Below are 15,546 nucleotides of genomic sequence, written 5' to 3' on the forward strand. Positions count from 1 at the left end.
GTATGATAATTCCATATTTAATAGTATTGTACTACTTTCCATAAATTAATTAATGGAGCCATTATTTTAGTGAATTGGTGTTAAATAGATGTGGCATTTGGGCTTTTTTATGCCTATTTGTCAATGAATTATTGGTGAGGTATATCAAATCATCATGCCACGTGGTATGGAATGACCATGGAATTTTTACTCCACCACTACGCATAAAAGATGTTAAATTCGATCCCACATTGTGAGAATTAATATCCTATATATGAACGATTTTCTCTTCAATTGTTGGGTGAAATTATTGTTGCATAAAATTCTATGTATAATATTTTAGTTCAGGCTAAAAAAACACTTTTATCTCTACTTTATTCATCTCTCTTACCTTACTCTCTCCACTTAACACACAAAATAAAGTTGCATAAAATCTCGTGTCACCCAAGGCCTTGGTCATCTTCCTTGGGACGGAGGGAGTATCCAGTTGCATTGCCTTGCTTTTGTGATTGCGTTTTCGATATTTTTTTTATAAGTATGGAGCATGCTCAAGCCAAGAACTGATGGGGAGCAAAGAGTCCAAGAGTACAAACAACCAAAAACACACCTCACAAAACAAACAAGGACCAAAGTAGAAAGTACAGAGAATAGTAAAAAAACTTGTGCCGCCAAAATAAGTCCAACCAACAAGAAAAGGGACAGCCAAAAGCATCAAAAAACACCACAAAAAACAAGACCACCAAGACCGAGACATATGAACCTCCTCAACTAAAAAAGGTGAAAAGTGAAGACGCACAACTACCACCTCCACAAAGTCTCTGATTTAAACTTTTTCGTGGAGTCTTGGTTTCTTTCCACCTTCTAACGTTGACACCAACCTCTAATCCACATACCAAGTCGCCAAAAAAGACAATTCTTTTCCATATCCCAATTGGGGTTGAGTTTCTGAAAAATAATTATGTTCCGAAGATCCCATACCGACCATGAAATGACATAAACATGGTTGACCACAACTTCTTATCAAACTTTAGGAAAGGAGAATCCATCCTGATAAAATAGGTTTAAAGAGAAGTTTTGGGGAATAATTTCAATCGGTCTTATTGATTATGGAGTAACTATACATGCCTTCTTATAGGCTCTCAAGAGTAATACGCATAAGGTAAGTTCCCTTGCCCTAAACCTAATTTCATATACATGGAAAATATAAAATGCTAATCTTCCTATTAATTATGATTGTAGGAAAATCAGCCTCTTGATTCTCCAAGATCTTCTCCTTCCAACACTCCCCTCAAGTTAAGTGTGGGATCCCCAATGCTTAACTTGTTCAATACACCTCGAAAAGAATTCGAGTTTACCACCTTTGTCAGGATGTCCGCCAATTGATCTTCGGACTTGACATAGGGCAATTCCACTATCTTTGCATCAATGGTATCTTTTATGAAGTGTTGGTCTACCTCCACATGTTTAGTCCGATCATGTTGGACTGGATTCTCTGAAATGCTAATGGCAGCCTTGTTGTCGCACAACAATCGACATGGTTGTGTGGATTTGAGTTCGAGTTCGGTCATCAATTTCCTGAGCCATAGCACTTATGTTAATCCACTCTTAATTCCTCGGAATTCAGCCTCTGCACTCGACAGTGCTACAACCTTTTGTTTCTTGCTTCTCCATGTCACCAAGTTCCCCCTACAAAGGTGAAGTATCCCGCTGTCGACTTCCTGTCGTTCGGATTTCCTGCCCAATCTGCATCAGTATAACCGTGTATTTCCAAATGCCCATGTTTCTTGAACAATACTCCATAACCCGGGGTACCCTTCAAGTTCGTATTATTCTCATTACTGCCTCCCAATGTTCTTCCTGTGGAGGATGCATGAACTGACTTACTACTCCAACGGCATATGCAAGATCTGGTCTGGTGTGGGATAAATAGATGAGTTTCCCAACCAACCGTTGATACTTCCCTCGGTCAGCGAGTTTGGCTCCTTCTCGAATCTGTAGTCCATGATTTTGGACCATTGGAGTGTCCACTGGTTTGCAATCCACCATTCCGGTTTCTACCAGAATGTCTAGTACATATTTCCTCTGGTTGATGAAGATCCCTTGTTTCAATCTAAGCACTTCTATCCCCAGAAAATACTTTAAGTGACCAAGGTCTTTCATCTCGAACTCCTTGGACAGGTTCTTCCTTAGTTGCTCTATTTCTTCCTCATCATCACTAGTGATAATCATATCATCAACGTAAATAATGAGACATGTGATCTTACCATTCTTCTTCTTGAGGAACAAGGTGTGATCCGAGTTGCTCTGGCAATACTCATACTTCTTCATCACTTCAGTGAACCTCCCAAACCAAGCTCTGGGAGATTGTTTTAGGCCATATAACGTTTTCTTGAGTTTGCACACGTCCCCATTTTTGAAGTCACCAATAAATCAGGGTGGAGGAACCATGTAGACCGGCTTGGTCAATTCTCCATGTAGAAAAGCATTTGTCACATCGAACTGGTGCAGCGGCCAGTCTCGGTTGGCGGCTATCAAAATAATACCCTTAATGTATTGATCGGGGCAACTGGCGAGAAGGTCTCTGCATAATCGACGCCATAAGTCTGGGTGTACCCCTTTGTTACTAGCCTCGCCTTATATCGGTCAATGGATCCGACAGGCTTCCTTTTTTATCGTAAACACCCATCTGCATCCCACTATAGTAGTTCCTTCGGGTAGTGGACTAACTTCCCAGGTTTTGTTTTTTAGCAATGCATCCATCTCCACAAACATAGCGTCCCTCCAATGTTTAATTTTCCATGCTTCTTCGGCGGTATAGGGGATTTCTTCTTCCTCGTAAAGAGCAGCCTCAAATGCCCTAGCCATTTTGGCCAAGTTTCCTTTCACAAAGTTAGCCACAGCATACTGACTTTTCCTGCCCGTTTTTTCTGGGGAGAATCTCTTTGGGGGAATTCCACGATTACTTCGTGGTGGGAGGATGTATCGACCTGTGCTCTCATCAAGGGTCGTGCTTTCATCAACAGTTTCTGTATCGACCTGTACTCCCATCAATGGTCGTGATTCTGTTAAGTCGCTGTTGGAGTGATTTGACTCGGGCACAAACCAACTTAGGTAGTCTATTGAGTTATACGACTCACTCTCCCCCTGACTACTAAGTTGGGTTTGGTAATAGAACTCTGTTTCCAGGAAATTGCAATTTATGGTGGTGATTACTCGTTTTGTGGTTGGATCATAGCATCGATACCCCTTTTGGTTAATCCCGTAGCCCACGAACACACATTTGGTAGCACAAGGTGATAATTTTGTTCTCTCATGTTTTGGGATATGGACATAAATAGTGCATCCAAAAACTCTTGGTTGGAGGGTAAGGTGTTTGGGTATTTTGGTTATTTTGGAGAGGGTGTCGAGGGGTGTTTTCTTGCTTAAGACTTTAGTGGGAAGTCGGTTTATAAGGTAGATAGAAGTAGCAACTGCTTCGGGCCAGAAGTGTGTGGGAACTTTAGACTCAAACATCAAGGCTCGGGTTATCTCGAGGATGGTTCTGTTTTTCCTTTCGGCTACCCCATTTTGTTCTGGTGTGTAAGGACAAGAGGTTTGGTGGATTAGGCCTTTTTTCTGTAAAGAAATCTGTCATTCTTTGGTTCACAAATTCCCTCCCATTGTCAGATCGAAGGGTTTTTATCGTGGTTTGGAACTGGGTTTGGATAAGATTAAAGAAAAAGGATAAATTTATCAATCACCTCAGACTTGTGTTTTAAAAAATATATCCATGTCATCCTAGTGCAATCATCTACGAAAATCACAAAATATCTCAGACCATTCCCCCCAATAATAGGTGCAGGACCCCACACATCAGCATGAACAAGGGAAAAAACAGAATTCATACGAGTATTTGAAGGTTTAAATGATTGTCTATGGCTCTTGGCCAAAACACAAGTCTCACAAGCAAAATCTTTTGGAATAGAAAGTTTAGGAAAAAGCAAACTAAAATAACCAGGGGAAGGGTGTCCCAGTCGTTGGTGCCAAAGCCAAATCTTCCTTTTCATGGACCCGTGAGCCAGCATCGCACTGCCTTGTTGAGCTATCTCATCCATGTAGTAGAGTCCTTGGCTCTCAGTGCCACACCCAAGTATCTTCCTCGTCCGAATATCCTGCAAAATACAGAAATCGGGATGCATCAGCAATGTACAGTTCAATTCCTTTGTTACATGGCTTATGGACATCAATCTCTGGGACAAAGTAGGGACATAGAGGCAGTTTGATAATCTTAAAGTCGGGGATATCTCAATAGTACCCGCCCCAGCCATAGTAATCAATTCCCCACTGGCAGTTTGGATGTAAGTCTTAGTAATATCACTAAAATAAATAAAATCATTTTTATTCGGAGTCATGGTGTCGGTTGCTCCGCAATCAAATATCCACCCCTTTTTTCCATCCCGGTTATCCCGTTTTACCGTAAATGCAGCGGAAATATGGTCCAAGGGCTCAAATTAGTTTTTAAGTGGGACAAGGTTAAATCTTATATTTTCCAAACAATCTGGGGGGTTTTCACGATAATCAATAGTCTGGGGTCCAGGGTGTAACACATCATAAGTCTGGGGACTATCATGCAAAAAACGGGGTACATTTTGTAATTTAGGGAAATCTAGGGGAGTCTTGTAAGATTTTAAAAAAGTGGGGGTTTCATAAGGAAATTTAGGGTTAGGGTTCACTCCCCCTAACCCGTTACCTCCGATGCCACCGCCTTCCCCATGTCGGTCCCGTGTTCTGCCGGCGAAGTTGCCGGCGCCAATCACTCCACCGCCGTTCCCGCCTCCGCCGGAAGCTTCCGGTTCCTCCCTCTGTTTCCCACGCCCGGTCAGAATATCTCGATTTCCAGCCACCGTTTTGTGCGATTCATCTCCGGTGGTTACTCCAACCGCCATCCTGGCCTTCGCCGTCTGCCTCTCTTCCCACCATTCGGGGTAGCCGTGCAATTGAAAGCACGTCTCGCGGGTGTGCTTTTGCATCCCACAGTGGGAACAACACAACCTAGACTTGTCCATCGGCTTGTTTCCCGGGCGGTGAGCGGTGGTGGTTTGTCTGGGGGGTCCGTTTCGGTGACCTCCGGGTCGCTGTCCTTGAGCCGCCAGTCTGTGTCCGATCCCCTGCGTGTCTCCTCCTCCGTGGCTATGGGTGACCGGATTTGGGGATTCCGGTGGCCCCAACCTTCGTCGGGCTGCTTCCTTTTTAATCCACCCATAGGCGGTTTCTAGCGGAGGGGGCGACGCTTCTTTGAGGATGTCCCGTCGTACTCCCTCGTGTTCATCATTCAATCCCGCGAGAAATCGGAGTAGCCTCTTGGTGTTTAAGTAGATTCTGAACTGGTTCACGCCCTTCTCACAGCAATCGATCGGTTGCTTTTGACACCGATCAATATTAATCCACATCCCGTGGATTTTGCGGTAATATGTCTCTAGATCCATAGTCCCCTGTTTGATTGTATTTGCTTTATCTTCCAGGTCGTATACGAGGTATAGATCGGCTTCACTCTCGTATGTGGTGGCTAGGCCGTCCCAAATCGCCTTGGCCGATTGGTGATGAGCGAAATCGGCAATGATATCGTTCTCGATATTATCCACAATCCAGGAGAAAACGATTAAGTCCGTTTCCTCCCAATCATCGTACTCCTTGCTCCCTGGCAGTGGTGGAGTTGGTTTTCCGGTTATATGGGAGTAGCCTCCCCTGCTCCCAATCGTGAACTTCATTAGCCGCGACCATAGAGGGTAATTTCCTCCATTGAGTTTGAACGCAACAGTTACGTTCTTACTCGCTCGTATTTTACTGCTTGATGATTCTGATTCTGATTCGGTTGGTTTCTTTTCGTCTGACATTCTGGGATACTGATTTGAGTTTGTTTGCTCTCTGATTTTTGTGAATTGGCCAAGATTGGTATGGGTTGGGCAGTGATGAGTTAAAAATCTGAGCCATAGTTCGACTCCTGCTCTGAAGCCATGATAAAATAGGTTTAAAGAGAAGTTTTGGGGAATAATTTCAATCGGTCTTATTGATTATGGAGTAACTATACATGCCTTCTTATAGGCTCTCAAGAGTAATACACATAAGGTAAGTTCCCTTGCCCTAAACCTAATTTCATATACATGGAAAATATAAAATGCTAATCTTCCTATTAATTATGATTGTACGAAAATCAGCCTCTTGATTCTCCAAGATCTTCTCCTTCCAACACATCCAATTAAGAAAGCACGACCTTGGCTCTCCTGGGAGGAAAAAATTGAGATTCCATTGCTCAAAGCAAAAGTACCAAAGACTACTCGAGAACTTGCAAGTGAAGATAATGTGTGCAATCGATTCAGTTCCTTCCTTGCATAGGACACAAAGATCATCATCAATTCCAGCAAATCCTAATCTGAAGAGTCTTTTCCTCGTGTTGAGTTTTCATTGGAGAACCAACCAAACATGGATTTGAGCACGAGGAGGAGCTACATTTCGCCAAACAAGCCTTATTGGATTACGCCTCAATAGCTCATCTCCCATCAACTGATTAACCTGCACCACAAAATTAGACACAGAAAAGACATCTGATTTGTGGAAAGCTCACACCCTCACGTCCCTTAGCCCTTCCCTCAAGACAGTGTGATTCACAGCTGTGACGAGGTCCCCAACTAATTCCTCTTCCCAAGCAAATAAACCTTGTAACATCCCTAATCCGAAACTTATATTAGTTTGTATATGAGTATTATAAAAAGTAATACAGAGTACCGAGATTGTATTTACAAATAAATATAATTGTATATTATACGCTTATATATATTATTTTTATAATGAAATGTTAATGAAATAAGTTGGTGGAATGTGAGGTCTACTTACCATTTATGGTAAAAGTGAAATGTGACACTTAGATCATACGCATCTATGCTCTTGCCAAGAGTACGGATGTGAGCCTGGACCCACCTTTATTCATTTTTAATTCCATGTTGTTCCGCAAGAGCACAACACTCACATCCATGCTCTTCCGCAAGAGCATGCTCAAGGGTCTCACCATTCTATTATTCAATTACTAAAAATATTTCCACATATTAAAATGCATTCAAAATACCCGAAATACTATTACAAATTACTAAAAAAATTAAAAATTACATAATTAAAATCTTAAAAAATTAAAAATTACATAATTATATCCTAAAAAATAAAAATTACATAATTAAAATCTTAAAAATTGAGATTGAGAGTGTTGTTTGGTGTAGTGTGATTTTTTGTATTAAAATGTGGGTATTTATGGATGAAAGTGTGAATTTTTGGGTAAAAATAATGAAATAATAAATTAAAAGTGTGGAAAAAAATGGATATATTTTATTGGGAAGTGGGAAAATATTTGTTTTTATGAAATTTGAATTTTCTAGATTTTTTCAATTTTTTTTATAAAAATAATAGTCCAATTTTGGCCAACCAGAGCATGCCATGTTGGCTGCTCGTGCCCTTGCCGTCTGCACGGTGGTGCTCTTAGGCAAGAGCACATCCGTGCCGTCGGCAATAACGCAACAAAGAGCATGAACGTGCTCCTGCCGTCGGCAAGAGCACAGCTCTTCCGCAAAAACACCGATTTGGATGCTCTTATTGTGGGACGGACCGAAATGATAAAATGTAACTCTTATTGTGGGACGGAGGTAGTACTATTCATTTAAATTTTACTAATTTAATGAAAAGAATCCCTTACTCGTAATTAATGTTGTTATAGAAGTAAGAGTAAAGAAAAAAACGGGTCCCGAACATATGTCCATTTTATGATTTTGGTCCTATACTTTATCTTTTGAATTTTTGCATCTGAACATTTCAACTCGGATCACAATTGGTCTTACACTAACAATTCTATCAATTTTTAAACGGTTTTAACCCGATTTTGACCGATTTTTAAATGGTTTTAGCCCGAATATGACTGTTAAAACTATCAAAATCGGGTTAAAACCATATAAAAATTGACGGAATTGTTAGTGTAGGACCAATTGTGATCCGAGTTGAAATATTGAAGATTCAAAAATTTAAAAAATAAAATATAAGACTAAAAATAAAATGGGCATATACTGAGGACGGCGCAGTAATTATCAAAATATTTCTAAAATCCCACATTCTTACTCGTAATTAGCAGGGGACATGGAGTTCATAATTGAATAGGGCAAATTTTTGCAATTGGCTATGGCGATTCAGGTTTCACTGGAAAATCATTTTAGTTTTTCAGTATGAAAGTAAAGTATGAGCCGAAAAAGATGAGAAGCAGAAAATTATCACTCAAAAGATTTCGATTGGGACAAATTGAGAGAAGAAGTGGGTTTTTTCTTTTTTTTACTAGAATAGAGATAGGATTCCGCGTTTGTACTAGACTTTTTTTTTATTCCGGCTTTGGGAGAGACGCATGACCCTCATGCGTCTCCTTTTAATGAAACGCATGACGGAGATGCGTCTTTCATAGAGACGCATGAGGGACATGCGTCTATCAATTTTTTCGGTCTTTTTTTTTAACGACGCATGAGCATCATGCGTCTTAGGGAGTCATGCGTCTCTAATTTGAGTAAACGCGGTTTGAATTATGGGAAGAGTGTTGCAGATGGGAGAGCAGGTTGTATGCCAGTCTATGACATCTATGACTATACTAGCTTTTCTTTCATGTATTACTTTATTCAATAAACTCCTACTATACTCCGTTCAAGAAAGGAGATGGTGGGGCCTTTTCTTTTCTTTCATGTAGTTTTTCTTTGTTCAATATACTACTACTATACTGATATAGTACAATAGTACTATTAAAAAATATTTTACCAACATTTTTCAAATGATCTCGTATTGAAGAATATGCACGTCAAATTTTCAACATTCTTTTTCTTTTATTTTTAATAATATCTTTATTTTTGTAAAATTGTTTATTTTCTCTTTCTTTTTCAAGATATACGGAATGCTACTATTTATTTTTATTATGGAATATATTTTACCTGAACACTCAAAAACACAATTAAATTCAATCATATCTACAGATTAAAATACTTATAAATTATGAGCATGATATTGAATATATATGTAAGTTTTTTGTGTTTAATATTTATATTTTACATCTTTCTTGTTTAATGGAGTATTATTTTCTATAGAACTTTTTATTTCTAAATGCATAGATTTAAATCACTATGGCTGTAATTTAAACACAATATAACATATTTTGAGTTAGTATTAAAAAAAGATTTAGTATAATTTGTCTGCAAATGTGTTCCTATATCCTTTTCTCTTATTATTTTCGTCCACAAAAATAGACAAAGTTGTGAATGACACGAGTTTTAATGCTCAATTAGTAAAGTAAGAGAAATTGAGACTCCAAAGTTATGGAAATAGTATTAGTAAATGGTGAAATTAATATATTTTTTGGACCAAGATAGTATTTTTTTTATGTTATTTATGTTTTTTATTAAACACACACAAATATATTATGATTTTCAATCAAATCAATAAACTAAAATATGAGCTTATTTCGAAAATGTCGGCAAATTTTGAAAAGATTCACAAATACTGAGCTCCTATAAAGATTAAATTAATAGTACTAGTATAGTAGGAGATTATTGAATAAAGTAATGCATGAAAGAAAAGAAAAGGCCCACCATGTCTTCTCTATGTTATTGGTGGTCGAAACCCCACACGCAATCTACTGACATACAACCTGCTCTCCCATCTGCAACACTCTTTCCATAATTCAAACAGCGTTTTCTTTCCCTGGAATCAAATTAGAGACGCATGAGCATCATGCGTCGTTAAAAAAAAACCGAAAAAATTGATAGACGCATGTCCCTCATGCAGTCATGCGTCTCTATGAAAGACGCATCTCCGTCATGCGTTTCATTAAAAGGAGACGCATGAGGGTCATGCGTCTCTCCCAAAGCCGGAATAAAAAAAAAGTCTAGTACAAACGCGGAATCCAATCTCTATTCTAGTACAAAAAAAGAAAAAACCCGAGAAGAAGTAGAACAAAACCCCTCATATCAGTTCCATTTCCTCCCTTTTTCAAAGGTGTTTACTCAAATTGAAGAAGCTCAGCGAGATTCCGAAGCTTGGGATCAATTTCATGCCCGCCATTCTACCGGCAAGTTCTTCAAGGTACACCACTGACGAAACTTGATTTTTTGCTGAGTGAGACTTAAATTGTCGTTTTTTTAGGTATTTTTGTGATTGACATGACTCGTTGTATTTTCATATTCATAATTCAAATACTGAAAATGTTGCCGGCTCGTTTCATGTTAGGAATTAAATTTTGAGATTCAATGATACTGAAACTAAATATGGAGTTCATTCTAGTTCATGTATATGCATATTGTTCAGTTTTTTATCGCTTAGATTACTACTCGCTCCCCCTTATTAATTGAGACATTTCTTTTCGGCGTCATTTTTTGCCAAAAATAGAAATGACTCAATTAACTTGGTACTTCCAAAAATAGAAAAATGACTCAATTAACATGGAATGAGGAGTATAATTTAGTAAAATTATGTTATAAAGCAAGAACCCTGACTACCTTGTATATCCAAAACATTAATAGCGTTATTGTTGAAATTCAGCTGTTTGTTAGACTGAAGGAAGCTATAAGCATTGCCTATGGATTAGTGTGTCGAATATCAGCTGAACGTTAGAAATTGCTAGTCTGTGCAAGTTAATTTCAGAAGAATCTGAAGTACTCTCTCAGTTCCTTGTTAAGTGATTCATATTCCTTTTTGGATGTCCCGGGCTAAGTGAGTTATTACCTTTTTTGGCACTCTCTTTCTTACTTTTTCCTCTCTACTTTTTCATCTATCTTACTTTATTTTCTCCACTTAACTAACAAAATTCCATTTTTTAAAAACCCGTACTGAAAAGTAATGCCTCACTTAGTCAGGGACGGAGGGAGTACTTTCTTAGCCTACCACCAACATTTCGTTGAGCTTGCTTTCTCTTGTCTTATGCATTTGCTCTGAAGTTCTGTAATTGGTCTGTTTTGGTCAGTTGTTAGTTTACTCAATTCATATCACTATTCCGTAATCCCATCATGTGTTTGTGGTTTTTCACTAGCTTGTTTTTGTGCTATTGTTTTTCATTGAATCTGGTGTTAATTACTTTGTAATTTACTAATTGTACCCTTTGAATTTGTAATGAAGTTTCATTGACGTGCGTTGTTTCAGTTGCCCTTGTTATTTTTCTTCTCTTTTGAATTTAGATTATTTTTACGCAGTGGACGAGAGGGCATCATCTTATATGCCTGTGATTGTTGTAATGAGGCTCTTGAGAGGACTAAAGAGATTATTACTGCTTCGTCACATTGGTACTTTATGATATCTTGTTCTGAGTACTCGTTGTTTCATCAAGTAATGAAATTTTCAAGATCTCAGTGGTCGAAATCTGATATTCACCTGTCTACTTATGGCAGATATTCACTTTGTCAGCCTTGCCCCTCGACAGGATGCCTAAGGCCATCAAAGAGTGCTTTGATATTTTAAAGCCAGGGGGCATGCTTTTATTTAGAGACTACGGTAATAATGAAATGAGATGTTATGGAAATTTAGAAATTCTAAGATCTGCACTAATTTCATGTACTACTATTCTTTGCCATGAGACAGGGATTTGTGATATGACTATGCTTCGATTTGATCCTCAACAAAGAATAGGATATAGAGAGTACTTGCGGTCAGATGGAACACGATCTTATTTCTTCTGCTTGGATACTGTTAGAAGTTTAACTTCTGCTGCCGGTTTCATTGAGGTAACATCTTTCCAAAGCTATTTTCCTGAAATAGGCACGTTCTTGTTTTTGGTAATTATCAAGAGCTTGGTTGTTTCAATTATTCCGCTTCTTTCATTCTTTAACTATACCGTCTTTCAGAATATATTCTAATATGAATGTTCCAAGAAATTTTTATCAAGACTAATGATACGGAGTGAAAGGCGGAAGCACCAAATGCAATCGCCTCGATGAATAGGAGAATGCAGGAAAGGAACATAGAACAATCAGAACTAACTTGATAAAACTGAACTAGGAAATAAATATCAAACGATATGCCATCGCGAAAGATGGACACGCCTTCGAGGACGGCTACACACAACAATCGCTGCTGCTAAAATCTATTTTCTGCACACTTCAAAACTAAGGAACAAAGAAAGCCCTATATATTAGACTCTATAAATGATTCCAACTTGTATATCACTCTAAAACGTATAGAGAACTAAACAAGTACTCCTCTGTCCGCGCTCGTTTTTCCATTTAGTCCTCCGCGAATAGGAGTCCTAGTTCATTTTTACTATAAATGAGAATAGGGTCCCACATTCTTGTAAATCATTCCACTCACATTTCATTTAAAATTAATATATACAAGTGGGACCCATATTCCACTAACTTTATCTGCTCACTTTTTTCTTAACATATCTTAAAACCCATGCCGCCAAGAAATGAGACTCTTAATGGCGGACGGAGTGAGTAATTAATAACTAAAAGATATCACTGAAACATGGCGCTCGAACAGGGGCGTGTACCGCTCTCCTCCAGCCAACAGCCCAGCCCCACTGCTTTTTTGGCTCCTCGTACAACTTCTAGAATATGGGATTCCTGATCTGTGTTGTCAACCCAAGTTTCCGGTCCTTACACTTTTGGCTTTTCAGTGGTTCTAGAATATGAGCCCCTTGGTCGATTTTTCACTCTAGCCTAGTGGGCTGGGCTGTTTCGACACCGGGATTTTGTTTTTTTGATTGTTTGTTGATATACATAAGAATATGACATTATATGGTACAGAGATTGTCTGGTTCTGTTTGTAGCTGTATGATTTATGCAGACAATGTGTCTGAGTCAAGTTCAGATACAAAATAGAGGAAGATAGTATAAGTTTTAGCTAGATTGAACTGTTAAAGAAACAAATGATTGAGTTGGAGATGTTTGTTATTGTAGGTTGAGCTTGAATACTGGTGTATCAATGCAGTAAATCCGCGGAAGGGAAAGACGATGAAAAGAGTATTTGTTCACGGAAAGTTCCGGAAGCCTGCCCTCAACTAAAATCACCCATACACAGTTATCTCTCTCACCCTCTCTATTTACTAAACAATAAGGGTCCGTTTGGTTGCACTGATAGGCCTAGATATTGCCTCCTATCGGACTCTATCCAACTGTTTGGTTGCACTGATATACTAACGTACTGACCCGGGGAAAAAATGTTAACCCGGTAGCATTTACGATAGCTACCTGCACTTCAGCGTATATGGCTAACAAGGGATTTATCAGCGATAGCCCTCAATCTCAATGTTCCCGTTTGTCGAAATTCACCAGTCACCATTATACCCCTCCAATTCATCCATCATTTTTGAACCACAAGCTGCTGCGAAAAAAAATTGGCTGTCCTCGAACGAATTGTGCCCACCGCCGTCGACAACTTTAGGTACGCATTTGATCAGTCGATCAATCTCGTTTATTTCCTATCTAGAGATCTTCAATTGAGCGACTTTTATTTGATGCCGTTTGGTCGAACAATCAGGTTGAAATAATTGAACCTGGGCTCGATTCTCAGTTCAACCCCATGGCTAATGAAGAGGAATTTCGCAAGGTACACAAATTTGCCAACAATTATATCGATCTGTACCCAATTGAAACCTCTCTGAAGCAACGATTTGGACTGTTTTTAGCTTGGTTGTATTTGTGGCTGAATTTGTACATGGTGTGACCGGATTTCAATCCAATATATTATACCCTTTTCTCGGTTTTTAGGACTCCAAACCAATTTGTTGGTTACCAAATTGTTTATGCAGGGTGTGAGTTTGTTGAGTTCTTTGAAAGTCAATGGGTGTTGTTTTGGTTTTAATTGGCAGTAGCACATTGTTTAGGGATTATACACAACATTTGGGTTATCGTATGGTGCGTTGTTGTTTTGTGTGTGTTTCTTCACCTGTAGGCGTGAGGAGATGAGCCCTGAACATGTAAGATATTGCCGTGCGTCTTCACTTTCAATGACGCCCACATCCTTGGTTTTTTTGCTTCACTAGGTTGCCCGTAGGCGTGAGGAGATGACATCCGTCTTGATTTTTGCTAGAGGAGATATTAAGGAACTACCAAATTAATATGTTTGCCGTGTTGAAGATGCGATGGGGTATACTCCGGTCCGCAAGTTTCTACCCAATTGAGGTACAAACGGGCTTGATTATCGCATGTTTCCTACTTCACAATTTCATTCGTAGTCAAATGCCGATTGATCTGATCGAGACGGAGTTGGGCAACCAAGACGACAATGAGGCCGAAACGGATCCTGAACAAGCGGTTGGTGACCAAGAGGTTGGTGATCATATCAACTGTGTGGAACCTTCGGGAAGGAGAACAACACAAGACGTACCTGAGTAGGTCACGATGAAACGGCGGATGGCTGGCAATCTTGCCCGACACAACAGCTGCACTCGGTGAAGTGGAATGTGGAAGAGACGCGCGAATTCAATGTATGCGGGTGTTTAAGTTGAGCCAAAAATGAAATAGGGTTTGCAAGGATAAAACTGTCACTACAATAATCTTAGAAGGACAAATTTAGCTATGTATTTTTGTATCAGCAGTTTCTGCAGTCCAAATCACTACAAAATTTATGGGACAGAGGGAGTAAATCTTAACACCATATACATAGTAAATCTTAACCTACCGACAAATAGAAAGCAAACACACCCTAATTATAATTATTTTTCATGTGAAAACAATTAAGGCACAACCCAAAATCAAGCCATAAAAATAGAGATATTTGAGGCAACATGAAAATTAACGCATAATTGGTCAAAGAAAGAAAGATGGGGAGAAGAGTAGTTAAAATAGTATCAAAGATAATATGACCCACATTATTATTATTATTGTTTAATGTTGGATCCTAGTGGTATAAGTTGTAAATAAATTGATATATATGGGTAATGAGTTGGGGTGAACATTAAATGAGCTACTTTTATGGGACAGACGGAAAAGGAAAGTTTCTCAATTTTTATGGGATGAAAGGAGTATAATAAATTTGTGTTTGTGAATGAAAAATTAAAGTGATAATGATTTGAGAAAATTCGAAATTACATTTATGAAAGCAATTAGTGCATAAAGCATAAATAATTTTAAACAATTTTTTTGAATTATTAAAGTAGTCAGTTGAGAATATTTAATTTATTTTTATTTAATTAGTGTCTCTCTCCATCATTACTTGTTACTAATTTATTATTATTTTTTTCTGTCCACCAATATTTAACACATTTACCTTTTATTCCCTCCATGGACCATCCTAAAAAAATAGGAGATACTTTTATTTTCCATCTATCCCATAAAAATGGTCCATTTACATTTATGGAAAATTCTCCCTAACTCATTATACATATACATCAATTCATTTACAACTTAAACAATTATGACCACCGTTAAACACTAATAATAATGTGGGTCTCATTATCCACTAACAATATTTTAACTACTTTTCTCGATCTTTCTCTTACTTTATCAATTATGCATTTATTCTCGTGTCGTCTCAATTGTCCATGTTTTTATGGGACATTGGGATTACTTTTTTGGGAAATGCTATGTG

The 15,546-nt window shown here is 38.5% G+C and overlaps 1 protein-coding gene across 1 annotated transcript; it reads left to right on the forward strand.

Annotated features, from left to right (window-relative positions):
* Nucleotides 1-6,046: 6,046 nt before the first annotated feature.
* On the forward strand, nt 6,047-14,589 carry LOC121810535 (tRNA N(3)-methylcytidine methyltransferase METTL6-like). Its single transcript, XM_042211296.1, has 10 exons — nt 6,047-6,084; nt 9,891-10,107; nt 10,564-10,630; nt 10,959-10,962; nt 11,276-11,300; nt 11,406-11,508; nt 11,596-11,738; nt 12,915-13,398; nt 13,495-13,563; nt 14,000-14,589. The coding sequence occupies exons 1-8, from the start codon at nt 6,047-6,049 to the stop codon at nt 13,017-13,019; spliced, it is 702 nt and encodes a 233-aa protein (XP_042067230.1). The 3' UTR covers nt 13,020-13,398; nt 13,495-13,563; nt 14,000-14,589.
* Nucleotides 14,590-15,546: the final 957 nt, after the last annotated feature.

This window comes from Salvia splendens, chromosome 7 (genome assembly GCF_004379255.2).
Source record: "Salvia splendens isolate huo1 chromosome 7, SspV2, whole genome shotgun sequence".
NCBI classification, from domain to species: domain Eukaryota; kingdom Viridiplantae; phylum Streptophyta; class Magnoliopsida; order Lamiales; family Lamiaceae; genus Salvia; species Salvia splendens.

Coding starts and splice junctions, on each gene's coding strand:
- LOC121810535 (XM_042211296.1), top strand. CDS start 6,047: ATGCCTTCTTATAGGCTCTCAAGAGTAATACACATAAG. Junction 10,108..10,563: donor CTACCGGCAAGTTCTTCAAG/GTACACCACTGA, acceptor GTTGAAATTCAG/CTGTTTGTTAGACTGAAGGA. Junction 11,301..11,405: donor ATTACTGCTTCGTCACATTG/GTACTTTATGAT, acceptor TACTTATGGCAG/ATATTCACTTTGTCAGCCTT.